Raw genomic sequence first — 27673 nt, forward strand, 5'->3', positions numbered from 1 at the left:
AGTAATTATGACAGGAAGAAAGGCGAAAGTCAGGTGACTCAGGTCTTTCACCCAGAAGGCCGATGTTTGCGTCCCGTGTAAAAACCAACGTGTTGACGTCTTATAAATTTCACTTTCCCTTTACAAACGTAGTTTAACCTAAACCACAATCTTTTCCTAAACCTAACAAAATAGTTGTGTTGCCTAAACCACAATAAATTGTTTGTATGTGTTCAAAATGGTACATTTAATTCTGTTTTACAATATAATCTTTTTATGTTTCACTTTCACTTTTACAACGTAGCAGGTGCAGTTTGGCCCTTCTGACACATTACAATGATAGCGATAATCACTGATAACACCCATTTAGTTGTCTGACACGATGCAAAATGGGTGGTTGCCAGGTGAGAAAATGCTTTTGGGCAGTGTTTATTCTCCTCCAGTTTGACACATGCTTTGTCTTTATAATGTAGCTCGGCTAGAGAGATACTCCGGTGATTAAGTTAATGCAATTCCTCAAAGTTATGACGCTTAGAGCTTTCATCGGCATATTAAAAAGTGAGAATACCCTAACCCTATTAATGAAGCACCCAGTAAGGACATTTTTCCACAACCTAACAACCCTTCAATGTGTCTCATTAACAGTTTAAATTTGTCCTAAATAGTGAATTAATTATTAAACTTTAAAAAACGACATTAGTAACAACTTATAAGACAAAGTATATATAAATAACCCATTTCCTTATTTTCCCCATCTCAGCTTACCTTGTCCTCTAAGGTTGGGTTTGGTGTAGACTCTGTCTTCGTAGATGGGGTCGATGTGGTGTTCAGGAGACTGCAGAGGTCGGAGCTCAGCGCCCAGGTGACTGTGCTGGCTGCTGTAGGAGCCTCTGGAGCCTGGAAAAAACAGGGAATATGGAGGTTTGATATACTGACAGATGGATTGATCGGTGCTAACTATATTCTCTGAGGTTGTTGAGGTGATCTCTAAATTTAGACCAATAACCAATACTATCTTTTGAATCACTCCTTAAAACACATTTACAGAAAAGCTGTGATCACTTCTCATGCCATGACCAGATTAGCCTGTTTGGGGGCCCCTGTTGACTCCAAGTCCCCATCAAGATCAGTCCACACAACCCATTATAGACTAGGCAGCCTGATCTTACTCCCATGGAGTCAAATACAGACGCTTGAGCAGAAGCTGTCAGAGTCTTGATACCAACGCACAAGGCCCATTTTTAGCTTCTGGATGAGTAGTACCAGGCTTTCAAGTAACTTCAATGTAAACCAATCAGCGTAAATATTAAGACACTTTGAACAATTGACGTAGAATGAAGAGCGGTAAAGTCTGGTCGGGAGGGAGGGGGGGTGGACGGATCAAACAAACACAGGACTTTCAACCAGGGGACCCAGGGGAATCCAAAAGCTGAGATATTTTTAGTGACGATGTGTCTTCTGCCTAAGTGGCAAAATCTTACACGTAGGGATGAGATCACATTGGACCAGTGGTGTATTGCAAAGCTAGTATTTGTATCTGTTTACAATATGTGACAAAATATATGTGACATTTGTAATCAAAAGGCATGCAAAGGTTACATTCAACATGAGCACATTTGTATTCGTTTTCATTTGTACTAAATAAAATATTTCAAACTAACAAATCCACTATATATGACCCAATAATAATAATAATAATAATAATAATAATAATAATAATAATAATAATAATAATAATAATAATAATAATAAATTGTATTTATAAAGCGCCTTTCAAAGCTAAAAGCAATCTCAAGGCGCTAAAATGCAGGACAACAACAAAAACAACAGACATAAGATTTTACGGAAAGGCTTTTGTGAAAAGAAAGGTTTGCAATGCATTTTACACATCCACACAAAAAAGTAATAATTGAATTGACTTTACCTCTACCTGCAAGGCTACCAGGCCTTTGCAGGGTTGCGTTGGCATACAGCTCGTGGGAAATCTTGTAGCCGTCTGGTCCGATGTGATGCAGCATGCGCTTGGTGGGTGACAGCGTGGCGTAGCTGCCCACCACTGAGCTGAGCTGGTGGATGGGCGATGAGTTGTGGATTCCCCCTGGGGAGGCTGTCATGGGGAGGGGGGAGGTGGAGCCAGCGGCACCCGATGCTACCATGTTGATGGGCGATGAGGTGCTGCAGGAGGAGAAAATGGAAGGGTTTGGTTGGTATTGTTAATACTTAATTAAGTCCTTTAAAGACTAAGACCATAATAGACAAAAGGGGGTAGTACTATTCAGCCTGTGAAAAGTGTGCCTTTGCTGAGCCTGAGAAAGTAAAATGGTTTAGGGTTGAAGAACAGAAAGAGTACTTTGATAATTAATGATCAAGTGCAATATCAACTCAACTCAAAATTCTGACAAACAATGCTTGGGATCCACAATCAGTTTGAATAAAGTTCTGCAGGTTTGAATAACATTTGGCTAACCAGCATGGTCTTGCCATGACTGGCCCAGCAGCAGTCTGCTGGAGTAGTTCTGGGTTTAACACTGTATGTCTTTTTCAATGTAATTGCACTTCAGGAGCTTCATCAAAGATTTATTGGTTGTAAATTGTGCCCTAAACACCCAATTCAATACAAAGAGCTCTGTAGACCATTAAGAGTAGTGCCTGTGTCTATGGAGAAGAACAGTTGCAGAATATACAATTTTTGAAATATTTCCTAGTCGACACCCAAAAACGTGAGCCCAATGCATTCAGTCAAAATCAAGGGCCCGAGACAAGTGTATTGGATAGAAATCTATACAAAGTCTTTGCTTTAACCATGTTTATGCTATATTCAGGATAACATTTGCATCACATCTGTTGTAAACGCTTATTGAAGCTCTACTTAAATTGGTTACATCCCATTTTCATATAGAGGTAGGTTAAAGCATGATAGAGTGTGATGTAAAATGACCTAAGTATTAGCACGGTTGTCTAACATGAATAATACAAGCTGGGCGTTTTTGTAGTAAAACAGACGATAAACTTTGATTTAATTCAAAAGACCTTTAATAATCTCCCACAGGCCAATTAGTTACGTTTAGCTTTAGTGTTTTTCAAAGCAAGAAGTCTTGGTATTGATCAGCAGATGTATTCCTTAGTGCTTTGGGACCAGTAAAAGTCTTACGTAATCTTATCCTATCAAAGAGCTATTATTAAGTCAACTGGTCTGTTGACGAAAGTTGAACCAACCTGTAGGACTTTGCGAGTCGGCTGGGTGACTGTTTGGGCGAGGACACCCTCTGTAGCGTGGCGTAGCTGGGCATGTCAGAGGAGACTGATCCCAGGCGCTGCAGCTTGGTAGGGGATCCCACCGCCTGCAGAGGGGAGCTCACACGCTGTAATAGAGGAGTTGTACTTCATTAAAGAGCAATGTCACTCACTTTAAATATTCATCCACTCCTCTTGTTCATATCATTATATTGAGAGAGATGAACAACTCCCCCCGGAGCTTGGAAAACCAGGGAGCAGAGACTCTAATCTGAGATAACATCCTGATGAAGAGGCTTGGAGTTATCAGACCAAACATGAAGGGATGACGCTGAACTTTTATAACCAAATTAACACGAAATCCGACTGCGAGCAATGGGCCTCCAAATGAAGTTCTCTCAGAATCCCAAACATGCATTTTCATTTTTGTTCCAACTGGGGAAATACATTGAAGAAATATCTTCAAGGTCTTGCAGTGACAGAGCTAAAGGTACCGTTTTAAACACTTCATTAATTTAAATGAGCCTGGTCATGACGAGCTGAAGTGAAGATGCTCAGGAAACAGTGCCGGTAAATCTGTTGAAATTAATTCAGACATGATTAAAAAAGTGTTCCTAAAATCTCTAAACCCTGAGGCCTGGAATTCATCGCAGTGCAGCAAAAGAAGCAATACGAGTCTAAATCATCACCTAAGAGGCCAGAATTTAAAATCCATTTGTCCCATTGTGGCCGCACGGCTGACCGACCTTATAAGAGAAAATGCTTGCCGATCTCATAAACCCATTCTACTAATTACAAGAAAGATGCAGGATAGGCTATTTCTTCAATTGCTACCCCGATAGCAGTGATGTCGCTTAGATGAAGAGTTGGCAGTTTGGCTACTACAGCAGTTAGTAAGTAAGTAGTATAAATCTGCTACACATTTAACTAATACTTTGTTGGTGAAGTAGTTCACCCAAAACGAATGGAGAGGTGTAATCTTCTGCAAGTCATGACTAATATGTGTGAATGCGAGATCGACCTATTACTGAAATCTAATAATGAATTTCCATTTGTTTCTTTCTTTTTAAAGATAAAAAAGGAAACAAAAGGGTTTATAGATATTGCACCTTTGCAAGCTGTGGAAAAGATAAGTATTGATGGGGGTTACCTTGTTGTTGTATTCCTAAAAGGTACAAAACCACCAAAACTCTTATTCAATCCTCATTGCCTTTGGTTTTGAAGTGTGGCTCTGAAATAATTTTAGCTTGCTTATTTGCAGAGGAAGGCAACTGTTAGATTCACTACATCTTCCTGTTTTCTCTGTAACGGGGCTGTCTACTCCCCCTGGCATTCTTCATCAAGAGTTACTGAAGGCGAATAAAGTAAGCTAGCTTTCTAACTGACAGTTGCTTTCCCTGCACACAGTTTATTCAAGAAACATATTATATTTGTACCATTGTCATTCGTCTAACAACCACCAAAGTTGTTTTGCTCAAAGGGAAATGGATCTTGAAATGGATCGATTCCGCTGCAAAATTTGTCTGAAGCTTGGTGGTGATCCAGTCAAAAACTTCTTCTGCAGCAAGATCAGCTTCTCTACCTTTAATCAACAGTATGTTCCAATAAAATACATTATTTCAACTACTCCTATGTAGCTATGAATCTCTGCTGGAAGTAGTGTTTATGGAAATTCATTGCCAAACCGACATGATGTCCACAGTGGTTTATTTAAACGTTTATTTTACAGGAGAAGTTTGGGAGGTTTCTATGGATGTTTTGATTTGTCTTGCCATGACTCTGGTTTGCCATTTAATTCCATTGTACCTGTTGTGACCATCCTCTGCAAGGGAGCAGAGTACATTTTACACTTTACTAAGCCACCTTTAAAACCTAGATGGGTGAGTATTTGATACTGATGAGATGGTCAGTAAAGCATTATTTTCAATACAAATATGTGTAAGAAATAAAACCAATAGAAAATGCCCATAGTAACTCTAAAACCCATCGGCTCCACTCGGTTATAGAACTGTTAAGGATTCCACCAATAGTGTGCTATTGAGAGGAGTGGAGAAAACATCTGTAAGACAACAGAAGCATCACAGTAATCTCTTCAGGGATGTGTACCTGTGCAGGCAAAGTGGCACAGGAGTAATACATGGGTGGTCCAACAGGTGCAGATCCGGCCTCAGTGGGCATGTGGAAGGCACTGCCATGGGCAAAGGAGTCTCTCTGGGACTGGGAGGGAGAGTCAATTCCCGCTAAGTGGGCAGCTGCACGGCTGGATGTCACCTAGAGAGGGCAAGAGTGTGGAGAAAGATGAGAGACGGGAGGAAAGTAAGGGGTCAGGCAGCAAGTGTGGGGGAGGAGAGATGTAAATGAATGAAGACGGAGAGAGGAAGAGAATGGGAAGTACAAAGAAACGTGGATTAGAAGTGAGTGAAGCAGAAGACATTAACATGATGTAGAGGAGAAAGTGTGAATAGAGAGAGGAAGGATAAAGCAGAGGGGTGGAGGAAGATGGAAATGAAGGGACATTTAAAATGGAGAAAAATAAACAAGGGAAAAGATGCCTTTTGATTATTGTAAACAGAAAAGGTTCACGTGTGTACCTGGTTGTAGCTGTGAACAGCCCCTCCAATCTGCCCGCCGCGGCCCATGATCGATTCACCAAGTGCCAGCCCATGGTTACTATGGTAACCAGCTGCTGCATAGGCATCCTGGTGGTTAAGCTGCAAAGCGCTTTGGGACAGAAGTCCTTGCCCTGATGGGAAAAAGGAAAGGAAGAGAAGAATTAATAAAGTATTAATGGGCAATTTCTGTAAATTCCTGAGACAGATTTGGGTTTAGGGTGGGAGAGATGTCTAGTTAGGTTACGTCATGGTTTGAATCAAACGTTTTGTCACCATTTTTTGGACAGCTTTTACTTCTGTAACAGTTGTGAAAAGATTTTTTCTGTTCATGGCCCTCGAGGTGTTTTGTAAGTCAGTTTAAATCCCACATGTTATACAATGTATTTCTTTTTTATGGGAAAAATAATTAATGTGAATACAACAAATATTTTATATATAATGCCTCAGTTTGCAACAGGCCTTGAAATTAAGTGAAGAAGAAAAGAGAGGACTGAAAGCCGAAATAGAATAAAATAGAAGGCCTTGTCCTCTTTTTTGAGACACCCATTTGCTTTTTACCCACCGTGTTATTCCATCATCTCTTCACTCTTCTCCTCATGCTCTGTAAATCTCACTCTGTTCCTGACCTCCATTTAAAAACACACTCCTTCACTGTCTTCCTTTCTCACTCTCTCTATCACTTTCTTTATCGCTCTGTATTTCCCGTCTTTCTCTTTCTGCACTCCATATTTCTCTCTATAATTTAGCAGTAGGAGCAAAGAGTCACATTAATAATACACTCATTGATGTATTGAAATAATCACATTTCTCTTTGAAAAGCGAAATTTGTACCTTTATTAATAATTATTATAGTTTAGTTTAACAAATTGTCTGAATTTCAAAGTGTATTTCTGATCCCTTACGTCACACCAGGAGTTTTAAAAGTGAAATGTCTTACTTCTTCTGGAAGTCATTGTTTAAAGTCTGATTAGCAAGTTTAGACGCGAGAATAGAGTTGGAGTTCAGAGGCGACGTCTTGGATTGCATTGTTTTTACAAGTAGCCCGTTGACACTCAGTTAACAATATAACAAATATAAAAAGCTAAATCGTCATCAGAGATTACAAGATTGCCAAAGCCTCACATGGAGTTTCCCTGCTTTCAACTAAAGCCCGCTCAAACATGATTGGTCAATAATGTACTTCAAACACACTACAACTGGAAACCAGAACGCTTCCAATACAAAAATGTTGTCCCATTGTCTACAGATTCTGCATTCATATGCAGATGCAGAAATGATGTGTAGTGCAATGCCAGCATTAGTCATTCAGTAGTTACAGTAAAATAATCTCATCCCTCAACATACTTTTTTGACAGACTACATACATACTACAAAGACATATACAGCAGGCTTTCACCTCGCTTTGGGTATGTAAGAAAGAAAGAAAAAGCCACCAACTATTCCTTAAGAGGTACATTAATCATTTTCTCATTTTGTGAAACATTACCAATGACTGAGCTTAGTCCCTGGCTCATTACACATCTTCTACACTTTGTAATGTCATGTATAAATTCAAGTGTGAGAATCACTGATACCGCTGAGTAACCCCTTCCAGGGAAGCTGCTTTTTATTACCACAACTCTTACTCTGCTACTTCCACATTCAGGCTTTCATCCAAAGTCTACAAGAGATCAGTCGACCAGACTCCAGTTGGACAGACCTACAGTGAGCGAGCAGCTGGTCAGCTATCAAATCAGTCACTTTGTAAATGGTAACTTTTTATCACACGTCTCATTTGCCTCAGGACCCTTAGATGTAGCAGGAGTCTTAGTGAATGTAATAGATTTTCTCCGGGTGCACTTTGTCAGTTTGTAATCATGTTTGTAATAATGTTATGACGCTGCAACACACAAGTACACACACACATAGCCTATAGCAAAAGCATAATGTGTTAAAATGCTTCATTGCTAATTTCATACATGTTTCTGAGGCATTTGCACATGGATCATTTAATTTCTAGTGTAAACATGAAAACTGATACACATAACACAAACATGCCATGCCAGAACATGCTATGTGTAAATGTAAATGTAAATGCACATGCATGGAAAATAATGACAAAGCATTTTTAGAATGTTTTGTAGAGCGCAAACCGTGCGCTTGCCCATAACATCTGAAGTGAACTCAATTGAATCATTTGAGGACAGGAGGGCCAAATCTCTCCCATCCCTCTTATTGAATCCTGTAAAAGGTTGGATGCACTGTTGATTAATTCACTTTTGGTGATGATAGCAATGATGTGCCTCATCAACGACTTTAATTACAGAAATAACACTCATTTTTATCCAAACTGTTACATATAGCGATGTCCCCCAGTAGCAGTTTGCTGCAGTAACACATGAGTGTACTCTAGCCACTTTTATAACTTCTACATCTGTTTGCCTTTGTGTCTAACAACTCACTGCACAGGAAAAACCCTTTACTGCTTTATATCAGCTCTCAATAGGCCTATAAATTCTTAGTGCTCAGTATTTGTACTCTCAAAGGAGTTCTTGAGCTGTCCTCCATCAACAGTGGCTGTCCCTTTAATCTCCACTGATGTCACTTTTTTTGCCAGCAGTCTAAGAATCAAAGCAAGAACAGTGCATGAGACAAACGTTGCTTGTTTGTTTGATGATTAAATAGGAGAGAATGAGAACTCATAGTGTGCCAGCGGTCAATATCAACTGCATGGGAGAGATAAAGTCAGCAGCTAACGGCAAATGGAGTCACTCCGCATAAGCGCGTTGGAAAACAAAGCTCGACCAAAGTGAAAAGTCACTTAAAAATACAGCAAATGGATCCTGTAGGCAGTGTAGCTGGTGATTATGCATTATTTAAAATGTGATATTAAGCCAATGGTGCTGGGTGAGTTTACTAGGTCAAGGCCTCCTTGTCCAATATAGGTTTGTCTTGGGTACATGCACACATGGGTGTACAAAAACACATAATGCAATTGAAGAATTTGTACTCCACGCCTTTTTCAGATGGATTCACACTCTCGCACACATGCACACAAACCCAGATGTGTGCACAAAGCCAGGGGATGTTTTCCACAGTTTTTGTTTGCCACTTTAGGTGTGTTTCATGTGGGTAGTGGAGCCTTTAGGGAGGCGAAGGGGCCTCATAAATACATTATCACTCAGATGGCAGAAACACTGAAGGCTCCACTGAATCCATCTGAGGTGAAAGAGTGAAGGAATGTATGTGTGTGTGTGTGTGTGTGTGTGTGTGTGTGTGTGTGTGTGTGTGTGTATGTATGTGTAGGAAGGGTGTATTAGTGTATTAGAAGGAAAGTAATGTGGTGCCATAAGAGGTGTCTGCCTGTGCATTTGAATATATTTTCAAAGTTCAGTGAACACACACACACACACACTGTCTCACTTTTGCTGCTCCGTGATCGCATGCATGAACACATGTCACATCTGTATATATACCTACATGCATGTAGTCGCGGACAGTCTTACACTGATAGACCTGCTAGGGCTCATTAATCTCTTCTTCTGCCACGCACACACATTTAAAGTTGTTGAGGAGCTTTTCTTCCGCATCGCGACCAGCGTTTACTATTGACACATTTTAATATTTCATCAGCTATCTATTTTTAGATACGGCAATTGAGGTATGAGTTGTCTGTAACACACACACACACACACACACACACACACACACACAAAACTGCATGCTCAGTCCCAAATAGCTGCATGTAACATAGTCACATACACACAGATTAACATGCACACTGGCGAGCATCCCCAGCATGAAGCATGAAGACGCTGGCTGTGTCGCACTAATCTGCTCACCAGCTTGAGTAAAGAAGTGGATTCTGCTGCTTCTGTGTGTGTGTGTGTGTGTGTGTGTGTTTATGTATCTAGTTGTATGTGCTATAACAGCGGTCCCCAACCTTTTTTGCGCCACGGACTGGTTTCATGTAAGACACTATTTTCACGGACCAGCCTTAAAAGTGTGGGGGGATAAATATGACAAAATAAAATGACCGGCATAAAAACAGATATAAAGTGCATAAAAACTCACCATTACACTGAATTAGTGGGAGCCCTGGCAGTTTTGAAGGCTTCATTGCCACATTTGCTAGCCTGTCGCCACATATTATGCAGAGCGGGAGAATCACCTGTAGCTAAAAACCCGTATTTTAAGTAGGACTCCTGATATTGTTTTTTAAATGCAGCTTTATTTTTCTTGGAAGTCGTAGGCTCTTCTTCTTCTTCTGTCTCCTCATTGGGTCTTTTCCCCTTTCCAAAAAAGCTCTTTAAAGATGTTTGTTTTCCACTCATCTTTGCTAGCTTGTGTGCTTCATTTTAGAAGTAAAGTAGCACGTGACTGAGACGAGCGTCTTGACCTACAGCAGTGTTTCTGAAACCTTTTCAGGGACCACTTAACGGTTAACCAATACAAAAACACTCACGGACAACCTAACTCCCCAAATATCCAAAAAACAATAGGCCTGCTTAACACTCCAACAATATATGACAAATGACAGCCTAATAATGGCATCTTTATGTGACCTTCTCTATATCGCTCGTTCACACATTAAATTAACAATACAAATACAACTACGGATTCTACAAGTTCATGCGTAATTTAAACGGTGAATGTTGATAGACTTTACACATCATATGAAACGTAGACTACATTTATTACTGAGTTTATGTCCGAGCGAACAGAGCCACAACTTACCCACAGCAAGATCGTTTGCTACTGAGAGATACGCAAAATACAAACTGTGAGGGCGCCTTCGTCATGTGTTTCTTAAATGTATCACGTTTTCTCTCAAACATTTCTAAAGGTTTCCCAACGTAATCCTTGTGTTTACTCTCAAAATGTCGCCTGAGTTTGGCGGGTTCCATAGCCTCGTTCGCCAACGACTCGTAGCGCAAAACACAGTGTGTATTGGGATCCTCTTCATCTCCAGTCCAAAACAATCCACATTTGATGTAGTCACTGTGATATGTTCCCTTCACTTCAGCGCTGGACTTTCCGCGTTCAAGCCGAGTTCCACAGCTTTCAGCCGGGTGGTGGTTAGACGGCAAACTGCTCTCCTGGGACTCAGTAACGCACACAAAATTGTCTTTTAACTGACCTTGTCTTGAACCATCGATCCATCTCGTCAATTGACCGCTCAAATTGACCGCGCAGATCATTTATGGTCTTGACATGTATCCGGTCATTTTTCAAAATAAAACATTTCCGATTGATACCCAATAAAAATATTTTTTTTTTCATTCTTTCTTTCTTCGGTTGGGGACCACTGTGATATAAGGCTTATTTTCATGTGTGGGTGTATTTGGCTGTGCGTTAAGTAACGTCCACATGTTTGCGTGAAACAAATACCAATTGACCATTTGACAGATTTAGGCTGACCACTCAAAATTCTCAGTAATTTCTGAAACAATGGATCCTTGATTTTAGACAGTGGTTGACAAAAGCAAGCGTCCCAATTCTAGCCAGGAACTGTTAAATGTTCCACCTTTTTTCAATTTAAAGATATTATCAACTGTAGCTAGCTAGCTAATTAAGCTAACGTTAGCTAGCTTATTAAGCTAACTTAAAGCAAACAATGGCTACTTAGAATAATCACATTATAATGCATTATAACTGATTATATTGCATTATATAAAAAATTATAATGTGTATATAAAATGCTTTATGATGTGCTATGATTATTGTTATGAAGCATTATGAATAACCATTAATGCTTACAGCATAACTACAATTATGCAGTGCTATAAGCATATGATAATGCATTATAAGTATGTTTATAATGCATTACGACTTTCGAGCATAGGCCTAACCCTGTTTGAAATATTATGTTTGACTTCTAAAGCTTTACAAAATAAATGCTTTTAGGATGAGGACTAGGAGTGTTTTGCAAATGTAATGCTTTCTTGGGTAACATTGGCTGCGGTGTACACTTCCCTAAATCCAATAAAGAGCATGACAGAGGGCTAACATTTCAGAGCCTAAACTCTGAAAGCATGCAGGACCTGCACCCACACTGTGGATGTGCTGTTCATGAACTTAATTGTTCTTAACATAGACTGTAACCCCACAACTAGTGTAGTTTGTGAATGACGTTCTCCAAGGGCCTTGGAAGTAGCACTTTGTTAATAATCCAGTAAGGTAGTAAGCTAGTTAGCCAGACATGCTAATTACTGCAGGCTGTTTAATACATTCCTTTCACTTTTGTTCTTGTGTTTTTGGTTTTAGAATGTCTAAAAAAAACGACACCAGCCTTCGTACTCTTTAAATAAAGAGTATCGCACATCGTACATGCACGCCACTTTAACATTTAACACTCTCTCTCTCTCTCTCTCTCTCTCTCTCTCTCTCTCTCTCTCTCTCTCTCTCTCTCTCTCTCTCTCTCTCTCTCTCTCTCTCTCTCTCTGTGTCTCTTGCAGGCACATTTGTTCTTTTTCTTTTAACTAGTCAGGTGGTCGGTTACATAACTGTTATTTAAACATCAGAAAAAAAATCTAACAAAATTGCGATTCCTAGGTTCACAATCATGTGTCTGTCAGTGCTTAGCAATGATATCATGTGGGCATAAACAGTATATGCATCTAGACCTGTACACTTCTCACTTTTTTTCATGCTTCATGTGTAATTATATATGCATGCCTGTCTATGTGCATGTGTGTGTGTGTGTGTGTGTGTGTGTGCGTGCGTGCGTGTGTGTGTGTGTGCGTGCGTTTGTGTGTGTGTGTGTTTGTGTGTGTGTGTTTGTGTGAGTGTGTGCCTTTCCTCTCTGCACTGTGAACAGCAGGCCAGCTGCCTCAGCAAGGATGGATTAGCATATCAAACTACTGGCACGACTCTGCCTGTCTTCTGCATGCTACCTCTCTCCCATGGGGTCGCCTATACAAGAGTCATGGGTATCATGCCTGGGACCCAAATTATAAAAGATGAGAGTTCGGCAGAGAGGCACGGGGAGTTGTTCATGATCTCACTGAGAGCTCGTATAATCAACTGCTTTGAACTCTGAAATTAAAACACCAATACCTGTACATACCAGTGATACTTTTTTTAGTCTAGTAAACATTGTCTTTTAGCTCATTGTTTTGGTGTAATGGCCTTCCACTTTACTGTTTTGGTTGACTCTCACCAGTCTCATCAGTCTTGTTTCAAGCCACAGCAGGAAGCTGTTTTTAGTATAAAAAAAATAAACAAATAGCAGACAAAATGAGCGAATAGCTGGTTAACATTGCTTCAGCTGTTAAAGAACCAAATATTTCTCTCCAATGTTGGTGGAGACTAAAACAGAGCAAGGAGAGTCAATACTGGACTTATATTCATTGGGTTTACAGAATAATGTCTCCAATTAATACTGATTTTACTGGATATGTAAATAAGCAACTTCTAGCAAACATGTTTGCCATATGAACTTGCGTGTGCATATGAATATTATTCCATTGTGCTTTTTTCGCTGCCCCCAAGTGGCTACCGGTATATAAGAATTACAATGTAAAAAAAGTTCAGTTCTGCTTTTGGAATTGCCGACTACTGGTTCAGACTATGTCCTGCTTATGAAAACTTCTACATTTGGTCTTAACGCTCAATGATTGATAGCCAGAAACTGGGAAAAATTATATAAACATGTAATTCATATCAATATTTAAAGTGCATTTGGTATAAACTGAAGTAGTAAACATGAGCATAAATATTCACCTTGTGTGAAAAGACAAAAAATAAAGTGTAACTCAAAGAAAATGAAATTCCATCAATAGAAATTCCAAGGAAAGAAAAAGTGTGTAGCTCACCACTCTCAGCCACTATTCTTGTACTTCAAATTATTAAATATTGCAAGTAGCACTTTTGGAAAATGTGATGAAATCTCATGAAAGACAGCCTCTCGTTCGCCCTTTGGGTAGAACATGCTAATTAGAACAAGGACTTGAGTGAAATATGTGGCTTGATTAAATTCAAAAAAGGGCCCAATTGTCTTCTTTTTACTTTTTATTCAAGGAAGGACTTAACACACTCTTTTCATTTTTGCTATAATGCTCACTTGTGTTACAATGCAGGCTGGCTTGGTGAACAGGATTTACTCGCTGAATTCACACACATTCAACATGTTAATCAACCAAAACCTGGAGACTCCAGCTCTGTAGAACGTCCACCCGCGCTGCTATTTGATTGCATTTCACCCATTCTCTTCTAAGCTATCCTTCTCGGCTATAAAGAAAACTAGAAGGAGATTTTATTTTTTTCATTCAAAAAACCCTCTTAATCATAACATTGGCCTTACTGTCTCCGGCAGAAGGGTCCTGCGAGTCCAGGATGCCGGATTCCTGGAGCGATCGGATACAGGAGTCCACAAGCTCCAAGCCTGTCGTCAGCTCCTCCTCTATATCCTTGTGTCCATCTACAAATGCACAAACAAAATATGGGGGGGGGGAGTTAAAACAAAGACAGCTTCCTTTGCCACCTCCAGACTGTTCCTCCATACTTCGCCACTGCAGCGTGGGACTTAAACCACACTCGTAGCTGGATTTACCCAAAAGTGGATCCTGCAAAAATAGGTTTTTGTGGTTTCACAAATGTATATAGGAATATGTGTCTTTTAAATGCTATATCTACTGAAATAATAAAGGTCTTATCCTTCTTCCCAAAACACATTCTTCTCAGAGTCATAGTTGAAATGGAAACACACATGATGCATATGCTGGAACCAGCATTGATGTCCACCGAGGATAAATACCTATAAATCCATTTAGAAATCATACAAAAACACACTCCTTATAGCTTAACGTCATGTCCCACAATCCTCATGTTTTGATATTTGTTCAGTATCAAGGTATCAAAGAATCAAGTGATTTTTGTCTGTGCATCCATGGTTACGGTGCACACGAGAACTGCTAGCAGCTAACGCAGCAAGACATTTCATTGTGTAGATTCACCAAAAGAAAATAAAGGCTAAAAAAATGTGGTCTAAGCCAGCTATGCTTACTGTCCATAATAGCATTTTGGAAATAAAAAATGAATACCAATATTAAGAAACGATAAAGATTATACTAATGACAATGGACATTGTTTGTTTTACATTATCGATACATTGTAAGGCTCAGAATGTCCAATCAAAATGGTTGTTAGAACCTTGGGACGCTAACACTCGTCTCTATTCATTCATATACAGATAGTTACTGTGTTTTCAAATCCAGCAACAAATCTTGGGGCATCTAGGTCTATGGGGCAACACCTTCTACTAAGATACCAGGCTGTTTGTCTGTCAGAGCGAAGCTGATAACATGCCCAGTGTCTTCAAGTTAGAGAGAGCTGCCAAGGGGGATAAAACTTACAAATGAGTCTGAGGAGCAACCTTAATCTCTTATCCAGAGAGGGAGAGATGGTAATAGTAGAGGACTTTTGAGTGGATTTAGGAGGCTGATTTTATTGACTTCGACTGACGCAATTGCAGACTGATGATGTTGATGATACCGGTGAAACATTTCCAATGCTGTCTGCAGAATTACGCTGGATTTACTCTCACTCTCACACACAAGCCAAAACTCATTTTTAAACCTACTTGATCCAGAAGTGATGGGTTTGTAATGATTTGTGAGTGATGACGAGATCAAAAAGTCTGATTGAAGTGAGGGAGAGTGTTCCTTTTTCACGACAGAGTCAATTTAGTCTCTCTGAGGCCTGGTCAGTAGTCGGGATTTATTGCAGCAGATGGATGAAGACCATAGCAGAAACTGAAAGCCTTTAGGACGAAACATTTTGAACATAAACCTTTAGTCACCTATTTGTTGGCAGAGGTCGCCAACCTTGCACTCAGACAATCAATCTACTCTCAATGCCCTATACATCTCAACATGACTGACAAAGAGGATGAGAGAGAGATCTAAGTGTCATGCATGGGTGGTGGTTTTCAACTAAAATGCGGTCAAAGAAGTTGTCAAGACCAGAGAGGTGTCGTCATTTGACTCGGTTGTTCTCCTTTATGAAAAACACTTCCCATTTGGCTCTCCAAACAGGTTAAACTAAATACTGAGAATTATTTGCAAATGCTGTTTGATCTTTACTCAGCCGGGAATTTAAGAGACAGAGGAGCTTTTGGTTAGAGCAAGCCTTTTTATTATTATTTGGCTTCCAGTGAAGGGAGTGAGTTTGATTTTTTACCTGCTGCAGCCACCATAGTTCTCGTACAGGATTGCATCAATATATTGTTAGTGCATGATGGGGGACTTTTACAATGGCCACCAATACAATAAAGCACAGTCAGCAATGTGCAGTGCAGGAATTCAAACAATAGAGGAACTGACAAACTGTGTGATTTGAGAGAAAATATTACCTTGGTGGTTCCAGCGAAATTTCTCGTCTGCTGAGCTGCAAGAGACAAACAACAGAAAGCAAGTTAGAAACATTTTACACTAACTTCTGTTCTTGTTTGTTGGTGCACTTGCAGGACAATTTTACACTGTAACAGCATTTCCATCAGCCTCACATGCTACAAACCGTCTATTTTTCCGATCAAAATGTGCTTTATAATATTGTAATATGACAGGAATACCATGGAAAACACTGGTTTGAAGAGTCACTGTATACCTTTTGCAGTAAAAAAAAAAGGATTTACCTTCAGTCGAAGGATGACAAAAAAAAAAGGTTTGGGAAAATACTTGGGTATAGCTACCCTTATCAAAACCTTTTAGATACACTCCAAAATATATTGTTGTCAAGCTAGAAACAAGGTTTTTTTAAAAGTGTCTTTTGGAGAAACAAGGATTCCATCCAACAATATGTGCAGAGGACTCATTTATTATTTCAGTATTCATGACATTTTTGGAACATTACAACACACAGTTAACACCTATACTCTGCTTTGCTATACAGACAGAAAGTGCACAAAACTCCCCATTGAAAATCTTGCAGTTTAATATAACCTTGCTTAGGTATTATATACTTTGTTAAATTTTCAACACCTCATTCTTAATTTTCAGTGGATTCTCATAAATTTACCATTAAATGTAAAACATAAATCTCAGGTAATTCAGTTATTACCATTTTTAACTGCGGTTTACTGCATTGTTCACCATCTGTTTCTTGACTTCCTTATGCCTTTCTCCCTGACCTATTGTCAGCACCCGTCTGTAACATGACAGTTCCCTGAAACACCCACGAAACAACTCAACTAGATGCTGATCCCCAATCCCTGTATGGTGTACATATAGCTTTCAAAAGTACCTGTTTTATTGTCTGACAATCAACACTTACACTCGGCCTCTGACTGAGGCACCTGAAACATGAATCAAAAAGTCATTGAATTTTTAAATTACTCAATAACTGCCTTAACTGTGTCAACTATAACATTTTGAGATTAAGACACTCATTTGCAAACTGTAACAGATACTTCCAACTTTTTGTAAGTACAATCGATTGGGCTACTGTGTATAATTATCTTCTGGGATTGCTGCCATATGCTGCAATTTTCCACTTGTTCTTTGATACACTGCGATGCTAGGCTGGGAGATAATGGAGACATCTGACCTGTAATGACCACTACAAAGCGGAGCAGGTTTTTACAGTAACAAGCACTGGTTTCTCATATGAGGCAAGAATACAGCGTACAGTAGATATTTCATAAGATACAAATCAAAACTGTGGAACAGAACTTTTCACAGTCAATATCTTTATATTTCAGAGACAAGGAAGCTTCCACTGCGCAACTTTGAGTGGTTAATTGTTTATCAGGGTGTTTGACATAAGTTCAATGCTGTTCTATATAGACCCAAGGTTTACCCTTCACCCTTTGTATAGATGAGGAGTTGTCAATTGCACCGTTGTACAAACATCTAGAATGGGTTTCAAAAGAAGCTATTAGGCTGTGTCAGCAAGATCCTAAAGTCTGGTAAGTTAAAGTAAAAACTATAAATAAAACCTGCTGTCTGCAGGTTAGATGTTTTATCTTCTACCAGGTTAACCATCACACCACCTCCTCTACACAATGCAGTACAGATAGTTGATTGTTAACTATATTTCAAAGCCCCACACATTGCATATATCATACACTTTTAATAGTTGGAGACACTTTACTTAAAAGCATCACGACTAAGTTGTGTTTAGTGCTCCTCTGATGAGCACTTGATTTGACCTTTCCTAGGAAGCGATGCATCCACTTCTGAAGCCTGTTCAATCCAGCAGCCTTAAGTGGGTCGAGCGCTGCATTTAAACTAATTTCATATCCTCGACCGCTGGGTGACCAATTAACCATTCAATTTAATTAATCCAAATGACAAAATAAATTGATGATGGGTTCATGTGTGATAAACATGCTTCTATCTAAAGGCTGAGGGGAAAAATCGGCCGATTTATTTCTGTCCCAAAAATAAAGCATATGATGGAGCAATTCTTCACAGGGATAGTTAGACATTTTGGAAAATGTGCTTTCTTGCCAAGAGTTAGATGAGAAAATCTATACCACTCTCATGTCTGTATGCAAAAGCTTATGCTTAAGATAATGCTTAAAGCAGAGGAAAAGTTATAAAACTCATTAATTAAACGTGTTATATATAGATTGTGTAACCTGTACACAAACAGAAATGTAAATCCCAAAAGTTGTGTTTTTAGGTGGCAGTTGTTATTAATTTTGGACAAAGTGATGATTTGAAATGTCTCATCACAAGTGTTCGGAAATACTGACCGATGAATATTATGTCGCAATATTCTCTTCTGTTAAAATTGCTGCATGAAAATCATTTTGGTATGAAATCTCCCATATCTGTAACCCAAAGACTCAACGGATAAACCTAACGATGAATGCTATTCACTCCCTGCGGACACAGAACAGATGCTATTAAATCATTCCATTGATTACCTCCATTCTGTGTGTATGTGGTTTGTGACGGATTGCAATGGGGGAGCCAAGCGCTACATGTTAATGGGACCCTCTGTCAGCAAAGCAGACTCCTCATTCATCAGGCGTTATTATACCAAACAATACACCTCCCCCCCCCCCCCACACACACACACACACACACACACACGCGCGTGCACACAAACACACGCACACGCGCACACACAGGAGGCAAATGCATCACCAGGGCAAGAGAGCAGAGAGAGACTGAACCCAGGCATCAAGGATGGAGTGTGTTTATATCAGACACACACCTTGGATGGAGCAGGATGATGAGGATTATTATCACTAGTCTGGGTTCAGACAGCCAGTACTGATGACAGAGGCTGAGTCAATGTTTTCTTAAACAGACTGGTCCTTGCATTCTTTTCCTGGTGTCAAAATATTGCCTCGTTGACCGAGTAAAGTAGAATATATGTTATTTACCAATGCCCAGGATGTGATGTAGATAAAACTGAATGCAAGATGAGTGCTCACATAGAAACCATGTTTGAAACTGTGAGGAAAGAGGCCAAGCTGAGTTATCATCAAGTGGTTACATCAACAGGGGCTGGAGCTGGAATATAAAACAGTCTGGAGGGTTTCAGATTTCTGGGGGCGAATTGTAGGAATGTGCTCGCATTATCAGGGAGATCAAAACAGACCAGAACAGACCAGACCAGACAAAACTAGATAAAGCAGGAGCAGAGCGGAAGAGAAGAGAAGAGAATATATGACACAATATATTGGAAGAGAATATAAACAGGACTACATTACAGCAGAACAATCCTCCATTATACACAATTGGGTTGGATCATGAATCAGAGTCAGGGTACGCTCACTAGGGAAAAGAGACGACCAGATTTCTTCTCTTCTGTTTGCCATTCAGCTTCATAAGCTCAGCCTTTTGCTATATATCTATTATGGCCGAAGCAATTAGTTGATTAATCATTTATGTAGATTAACAGAATATTAATCACTAACATTTTTGATATTCAAATAATTGTTTATGTCATTTGTCAAGTGACAAGAGCCATGCTCTGTGAAGCAATATTTGGGTGGTGCTTTGAGCTAAAATGTTAGCATGCTAACAGGCTCACAATAACAATGGTAACATGCTGATGTTTAGCGGGTATAATGTTTACGATGTTCATCATCGTGTTAGCATGTAGGCTATAGCTGCCGCTGATATAAATATAATTCATTGTGGAGGTATGTGGTCACAAACCAAAGTAATGGTATGTATGTTGACGTGATGATGGCGCTAGAGGAAAAGTCAGGGGATCATGAAAGTTATTAAAATTCATAGTGACAAGGACAGGAGTGTCTCATTGCCGCTGTTTCACACATGTCAACCCCATAGTGGGGTACTACAGAAAAAGTCATCACCAAAGTCATCAGGATCACCAAACACAGTGGGATTCATCCTCTGCGTACAAATGCATGTACAAAATTCCAAACAGTTGTTGAGATAGTTCAGTGTAGACCAAAGTGGTGGACCAACTTCCTGTACTGACTGACTCACCAATTTGCCATCCCTCACAATAGTTTAATGTTTTTTCTGTTTATATTATTATAAGATCATATATTGTATCTTGGGGTTCTCCAAATTGCAGATTTGGATTACCACCTGAGCTGCAGCCTTCCTCTCTCCTTTCTCTTCCCCTCCTATCTGCCCACACAAGCAGTCCTACTCCTCCTCCTGGCCACCAGGTACATCTAATTAGACTTCAGTATCTGCAACAGCTCATTGACCTCTTTGCCCAGGAAACACAGAGAGTTAGTGTTTTTTCCAGTCAAATCTCAATGGCACGTCAATGGGATGTGACAGTATAATTAGTGGACCGAGAGAGAACTAATTGACAGCGTGATCAACTTGGCTGCTGCAGGTCACACCATGGCATGGCACTTCATCACCGCTAATGATATAATACTGTGTCCATGTGCGTGCAAGTGTAAATGTGGCTCAGTTTGTCTGTATAGACAACAGCCCATGGGTCCAGGGTGCACAGGGATCAACACTGGTATTTGTGTTTGAATGTGCAAAGCTTCACTATTAAAAGTAAGATCTGTAGCTGGAGACCAGCTATAGGTCACTAATGAATTAAAAAACACTGTCAGTGCTATCCAACATATTATTGTAGTCCTTCTCTGCAGCTATTGTTTTAGGTTGTTTCTAACCTGTGTTGTAGTATGACTCTGGTTAGTGCAATTTGTTTTGGCAGATTTAAGCAAAGCTATCATACTTGGGTGTAAAACAAAAGAAATGCACCATGACCGTTTAGAGGAAATAGTCTCGGCTCAATCAAAAACAAATTCTGGAACGGTTTGTTTGTGGTGGGAGCGTGATCTGACGACAAGACCTACTCTGAAAGTTTGACCTGAATGGCTCCCGTAGCCAAGAGCGCTTTGATGCGAATGAGTGAAATCAGCAGCTAGCAGCTAGCTGGAGAATGAATCGAGGTCCAATCTGGACTACTAACGAAATATGTTTATTTTTTGACATTTGAGCAGAAAGGACCTTCTTCAGGACCTTTTCCTGTGTTTACTTTCTCGCTCTAATCAATGATGATGACGTATCGAACGTTCTAAAAATGGCTTTTAGTAATGTCTTTTGGTTTGCTGGATTTTCTTTCTGTCTGAAAAGAAACCGAATCAAGGGGAAAACTAACTCACTGACCGATTGGACCAAAGCAAAGAAACTATAGGTTTGAAAATGCCCTTAGTGACTTCCCTACCATTTCTATATATATATATATATATATATATAGCATATCAATATGGATAGACCTCACAGCAGTGCACGGGTAGTTTGTTCAAACTTCCTGTACTGTTGAATGAAAGCTGAATGAAAGCTGACATTGACTGAGTTGTTATCTGAAGACTGATCAGACTGACCTATAAATAAAAGTCTGTTTATTTTTTGAAAAATACAGAACAGACTGGACCAAGTTCAAGGTAATAACCACAAAACTAGTCTATAGTTGCCTAAACAGAGATACAAGAGTTCTCTTCAGTTAATCATATTGTTTCCTCGTGGTTTTATAGTGTGTTGTGAGGCCTGAATGTACAAGAATAAAGTGGCTTTATATTCTCAGGAACACCAACAAAAGACACAAGCAGCAGACCCCGTGGAAAACTCTAACACTGAATACATCTATTATTGTAACCTTTTATGGCCCAACCAATTAATGCTAGTCCCTCAAAATGAGATAATGACCTAAAAGCTTATAATGAAAATATATAAAGAGAGACATTTAGTTTTTTTAGGCTGTCAATGTTCATTCAGCTCCATCAAGCAAAGGTGTCTAAAATAACAACCTGATGCTACTTAACTTACTTAACCATTAGACTGTATGACACATTGTCCTCTGCCATTTTAGGACCATAATACAAATCTTTACAACAAGTGGAAAATTACATGTCAAGAGTAGGGGAACATTAGAGCTATAATTCAAATCAGGTAAATAGAAAGTTAGGTAAAAGCTCTGTATTGCGATGCTTGAGTCCAGTTATGACACATTTAGTTAAAAGCACCACTTTTTAAAGCTATTATTTTCAGTTGGATAAAAGAATACATACATAATGGTCTGTCATTTCAATGATGTACTTTCTGATCTGATATTTTCAGCTGCTTTGAAGAGCACATTTTGGCTATTAATGTTATTCCTAGAGAAAAAACAGGTACAAACCAAACCACTGACTGGTCTTGTGCTTTAAGGGACAGGAAAAGGGAATGAATAGATGAGAAGAAGGAGACGGAGAGAAGGAATATGATACACAGACAGAGAGAGGGAGAACAATAGAGAGGGAAAATGAAAAGTGGGAATATAATACACAGAGAGAAGGAAAGAAAAGGGGAAAGAGTCAGAGTCAGAATATGAGACGGAGAGGCAGAGCTCTGCTAAATCCAATGAGGGGGTTTTAAAAGAGCGAATGCATGAAAATCCTGTTATTTTATCCACCCAATAAACACATTCTTTAACCCAGTCCATATAATCCATCTATTTCCATGCCCTGCATATTATCTGTTATCTGCTCTGGCCACAATGGCCAGCCCTCTTGTAGACAGAGCTGTTAGATAATAGAGCCACCCATAAAGGAAAAAAACAAAGAAAGGAAAGCAAAAGCCTTTTTAGCTCTTGGAAACCAACTAACAATAATGCAGCCATTGCCTAGCTCACAAGCTAAACCCTCAGTGTGGTTGTTAATTTACTCAGGAGCATTATACAGACTTAACATACAGACAAACTCAAAGCAGTAGGCAAACAAAGTAGATGACTGTTGCAAAAGCAGATCATATTTTATGAAAACTTTTGTTTAGACATTAATCATGGGTTGTCAGCTACAATCTTCACAGTTAACTTCAGCTGAATTATTCACATCTATTTGATTTACACTCATCACAACCACTGACGCTGCACTTCTGAAAAGCTTATAGTCATCTAAATAAAGTCCAAATTAGCATTAAAATGTGTCACATCAAAGTGTTTCTTTAACATTCAAAGAAAAGTAAAATTGCTTCATTCAGAAGAAGCCTCATCGATATGCATTCTCTTCATTTCACTTCACTTTGATCATCAATCACTGCCGCTTGACTTTGCTTTACACATAATCATGAATTTTGGGAGTGATGCCTCCTCTATTTGCCATCTATTCAGACAACACTCTAATACTAAAATTTATTTGTTACACCAAGTGAGGTAGACCATTGGGAAATTGTGATGCTGATGTGATGATCAAGATAGATACAGGGTGAGAAATTAAAGGACAAACCTGAATAAATACAGAAAGTAGAGAAACAAAACTAATGCATATGCTTCCACACAGGGCATGAGGGCTCACTGAAGTAATATGAAAATGCTGTGAATCATATTCTATGGCTGTCACCTTAGCAAGATCTCACATCAACAAGCTCAGAGTCAGAGAGAAGGAGGATTCATGTTGTCTTCTGATGTAGTTTTTAACTGTAGGTCTTGTTAGGTATTATTAAACAGGAAATTATCATTTATTGATTCTTGAAGCTGCCTTAATAAGGTTTCATTTCGACAGTATCGGAGGCAGAAGCTGATTAACTTGTCTTTGAGCTGATAGCCAGAGCCGCGAGCTACCTTCACCCAGGCCTTTCCAAGCTGACCTAAAGCCGGTCGCTGCGCACTGCCGTTGAGTAAATGTGCCCGGTGAGTGCCAGCCAACAGCAGGGAGAGGATCCTCCCCACCCGACTAAAAATGTAGACCAGATATAGCTAGTTCTATGGCACATTAATGAAACATGAAACTGAAACACTTTGAGCAATAGTTGCAATGAGTATTGCATTTTCTTTCCTTCAATATTTTTATTCCTTGTAGTTAATAACATGTTATATTTGAACACCTTCAAATATCATGACCACATTTTGCCTTGACAGTGTGTCTCCCAATATCCATTACCTTCTGCATTACCAGACATCACGCTATACCGATTATTTGGTTTTCCTGATCCGAATTTCTGCATGGATGCTATATGCCTCATTACATTTGCCCATATACATAACCCAGATAAGCCAAAATCCTGTTTATGAGAATATGAATATGATAGCTAAATAACAGCAGGGATCCTGATATAGGAAAGAAAACATCTGTTGAGTAAACTCTGTTGCTATGGAAATATCCACAATATTCTGTTTCTATAAGTGTAGATGTCAAACATGAACAAATATGACCTTAACTAGGGCAGGAGCTGCTGTTATTAAAATTGCATGAGTATAAGTATTTTCAAGAAGCCAGTTTTCTGCAGAGAGCAGTGTCTAAATAAATATCACAACTTATTTTTCCTACAATGGAAATGATAGCAGCGTGCCTCACAGAATCTCCAAGAAAACTGCCATACAATACAATGCAACACAAGACACAGTATGCAAAGAGACCCATATTTCCCTGGCTGATCCCAGTGGCAATGGCTTGGCTGTATAAGCGGCACAGATTTGATATTAGCTGGCTTCAAGTGCGCTGAAATTAGTCACCTTTTTCAAATTTTCCATACTACAAATATTCACGTAAGATCTTTAATCATTGATCCTGCATTAGGTGTTTAGTTGTTTTTGCAGCACATTCTTTCTTAGTCAGGTGGAAGTAATTAGGACGTTTTACTCTATGACACTTTCAGACACTGAGTGAGTTTGTAAATGATATCTTCAGTCACTTGCTCCCAGTCTTTAGTGTTGTTGACAGCGTGTGTCTTTGCTTTTACCCAGAGAAAACTGAGTAACCTGTAGTAGGTTGTTGGTAGAATTGCATGCTGGTGATGGAGTCAGTGAAGGAGTTGCCCTAATGCAGGGGTCGGGAACCTATGGCTCGCGAGCCATATATGGCTCTTTCGATAACGCAATATGGCTCGCAGACAATTTTGAGCTGACATTTAACATGATTAAGAGGTAATAAATAATTATATTGTGTCATTTTAAAGTAAAACATTTAGCAGCGGATTTGTTTTTAGTTCTCCCCTCTCCTTTCCTCCGCTCTGTCTCTGGCTGTAGGTTAAGGTGTGTTCACATGTGTGTGCGTAGGGGGCAGAGCCCCGCCCGTAGCGAAACCGAGCAGAGGAGAAACTACTCAAAGCAAGCAGTTGACTGGGGGTGTCAAACTCAATCACAGAGGGCCAACATTAAAAACTGGGACTACATCGAGGGCCAAACACGGTCCACATTTATTGAACAGGATATACATATTGGATAAAGTGCAAAAAGATAGGGAACATATTTAAGTCAACTGCAAACGGATTGCTGAGCAGTTCAATTTAAATATCTGAGCTGCAAAGTCGGCAAATGGTCTCAGTTGATCAGCAGAATGCTGTTGGGAACACAGCGGTGGAGATGTTTTGTCAGTGTTTGGAAACACGTAGTGACCAAAGTTTCCTTCTGCATCCGAGTCTCCCACAGGCAGCTTGGCTTGGAAAGCTCTCACTGCATCATACATGTCCGTGATCACACGGCCCTGAAGCTGCAGGTTTAACAGTGTGATGCTTCGTTATGTCGCACAAACAGTCCAGCTCACATCGTCCCAGAGATCTGTGGTGTGTTTCCCTTTGCTTTCCAAAAACTTTCATTCCATTCACATATTTAGTTACTTCCTCGAATGTATTTTCCCGTGGTTGTGCCATGCATTGATTTACCAAAACCGGCGGGCCAGTTATGACAGACATATGATATTTTCTCGCGGGCCGGATATAATTGCCTTGAGTTTGACACCCGTGCATTAAACACTGAAACGTGCACATAAATTAGATAAATAACGTAAGCGTTTAGTTTATTTAATAAAAGAGCACCTGTTCAATGAAACACTGATACTGCTATTAGTACTCTGAGAAGTGTTATTCTTAAAAAATGCACGCATAAAGTTGCATTAAAATCTATTAAATATATGGCTCTCAAGGAAATACATAAAAAATATTTGGCTTTTATGGCTCTCCCAGCCAAAAAGGTTCCCGACCCCTGCCCTAATGTTTGGTATTTAAACTCTAATGTTGCTGGGAGGCAGATGCAAGCAGCTCTAGAATGAGACAATGTAGTAAGAACCTGTTACAGCACAGAAAGCCAGTAGTTATACATAAGACATATGGAAAGTATGTTAATATGGGAGTGCTGATTTAAGACCAGCTTGGAGACATTAGTCCACATGGATATTAAAGGAAGGCCTTCAACAGCGCTTGTTAGCTTGATACTGTACAGGATGAGTCAGAGTTACAAGACATCCTGAAACATTTCGCATGGTAGATCCTGAGAGAATAAGAGATAAACACACGGTGCTGAGGAAGAATCATGCCGAGTCAAGAGATGCAAATATTATTAAAATGGGACTCCAGCATGAATTTCGTGCTGCATTGGTGGCAGTCAGACAGTCCCTCAGCCATAGATGGGAAAAAGCCCAGGCACATCCCAGAACGGCCATTGTGTACCTTTAATTACAGTCTGAGCTGAAAGATGGTGGACCCTGGTGTGCACTGAGTTTTACCTAATTGCACATTATGTCGGAACAATAGCTAACTGTTGCTGCTTTGTCCAGGTAATATCTAACTCGGCTGTATCTCATATCTCAAGAGAGGAGAAAATTCAATGGGTTGAAAATGTCAACAGCCTCTGGAGACTGTTGAACATGCTACCCGGAGAAAGGCCTTGTAGTGCATAATGCATAGCTGGATGGTGTAATTAGAAGGTAGGAAATTCTTCAACCTAAGGCTCAAGTCTCTGTGCAAGTCGAAGTCTGCGCTGTTGATGAGTCCTTGAACAAGACACTGAATTCCAAGTCTGCTGTAGCCGAGACTTAACCTCTGGCTTCTCTGTAGAAGCACAACGCAAAGGGAGACTTTAACCGCAGTGTGGTGTTGTCATTAGATTTGACCACAAAGTGAATTCAGCTGACTCTTGAGGCTTTCCTCAACACAAAAATGACTGCGCTGGTGCTTTGGTCCAACCCTTAAAATGACCTATGCTTACATTTCTTGACAAGGACCTCTTGTGGCCATATCAAACAATTGTCTCTCAGAATCAAAGGCTCATGTAGCATGACATTTTTATAGCACTTCCTCAGTGATGTGGCTTGGGTGGATGGTTGGGTGTACAAAGCTTTGACAATCCACTGTTTGCATCCCGTCTCCTACCAAAGGTCTACAATGGTTTCTTTTTAACAATGACCACAATCTTTCCTTAACTTTAACCAAGTTTAAGTTGTCTAAACTTAACCAAACTTTAAAGGCACCCTTTGGAGTTTTTGTGCAAGACAACAAGTTATTTTTATGTCACTGTTTCTTACAAAAATGCATTGAGTGTCTTTGAGGTCTAACAAACATGTTAAATGCATCCTTCCTCGTAAAACATTTGCAAAGCCGATTCTTTAAATACTTAAAATCTTGCATTGTATGCATCCACGAGTTTGCTAGCTGGCAGTGTCCTTCTTTACTACCTTTGTTGGTGCATTCCTTGGCACGTTACCACCAATTAGT

The 27673-nt window shown here is 39.6% G+C and overlaps 1 protein-coding gene across 6 annotated transcripts in view; it reads right to left on the reverse strand.

Annotated features, from left to right (window-relative positions):
* Positions 1-27673, reverse strand: part of ctnnd2b (catenin (cadherin-associated protein), delta 2b) — a 161910-nt gene that overhangs the window by 71770 nt on the left and 62467 nt on the right. For all 6 annotated transcript variants that reach the window (XM_029453413.1, XM_029453411.1, XM_029453414.1 and 3 more), the window contains 7 exons: positions 16159-16193; positions 14110-14226; positions 5805-5956; positions 5320-5484; positions 3196-3341; positions 1904-2154; positions 745-876 (listed from right to left, as the gene is read on the reverse strand). In XM_029453413.1, coding sequence (XP_029309273.1) covers positions 745-876; positions 1904-2154; positions 3196-3341; positions 5320-5484; positions 5805-5956; positions 14110-14226; positions 16159-16193 — 998 coding nt within the window. The remainder of the gene's footprint in view (positions 1-744; positions 877-1903; positions 2155-3195; positions 3342-5319; positions 5485-5804; positions 5957-14109; positions 14227-16158; positions 16194-27673) is intronic.

This window comes from Cottoperca gobio, chromosome 17 (assembly GCF_900634415.1).
Source record: "Cottoperca gobio chromosome 17, fCotGob3.1, whole genome shotgun sequence".
In the NCBI taxonomy this organism is placed as follows: domain Eukaryota; kingdom Metazoa; phylum Chordata; class Actinopteri; order Perciformes; family Bovichtidae; genus Cottoperca; species Cottoperca gobio.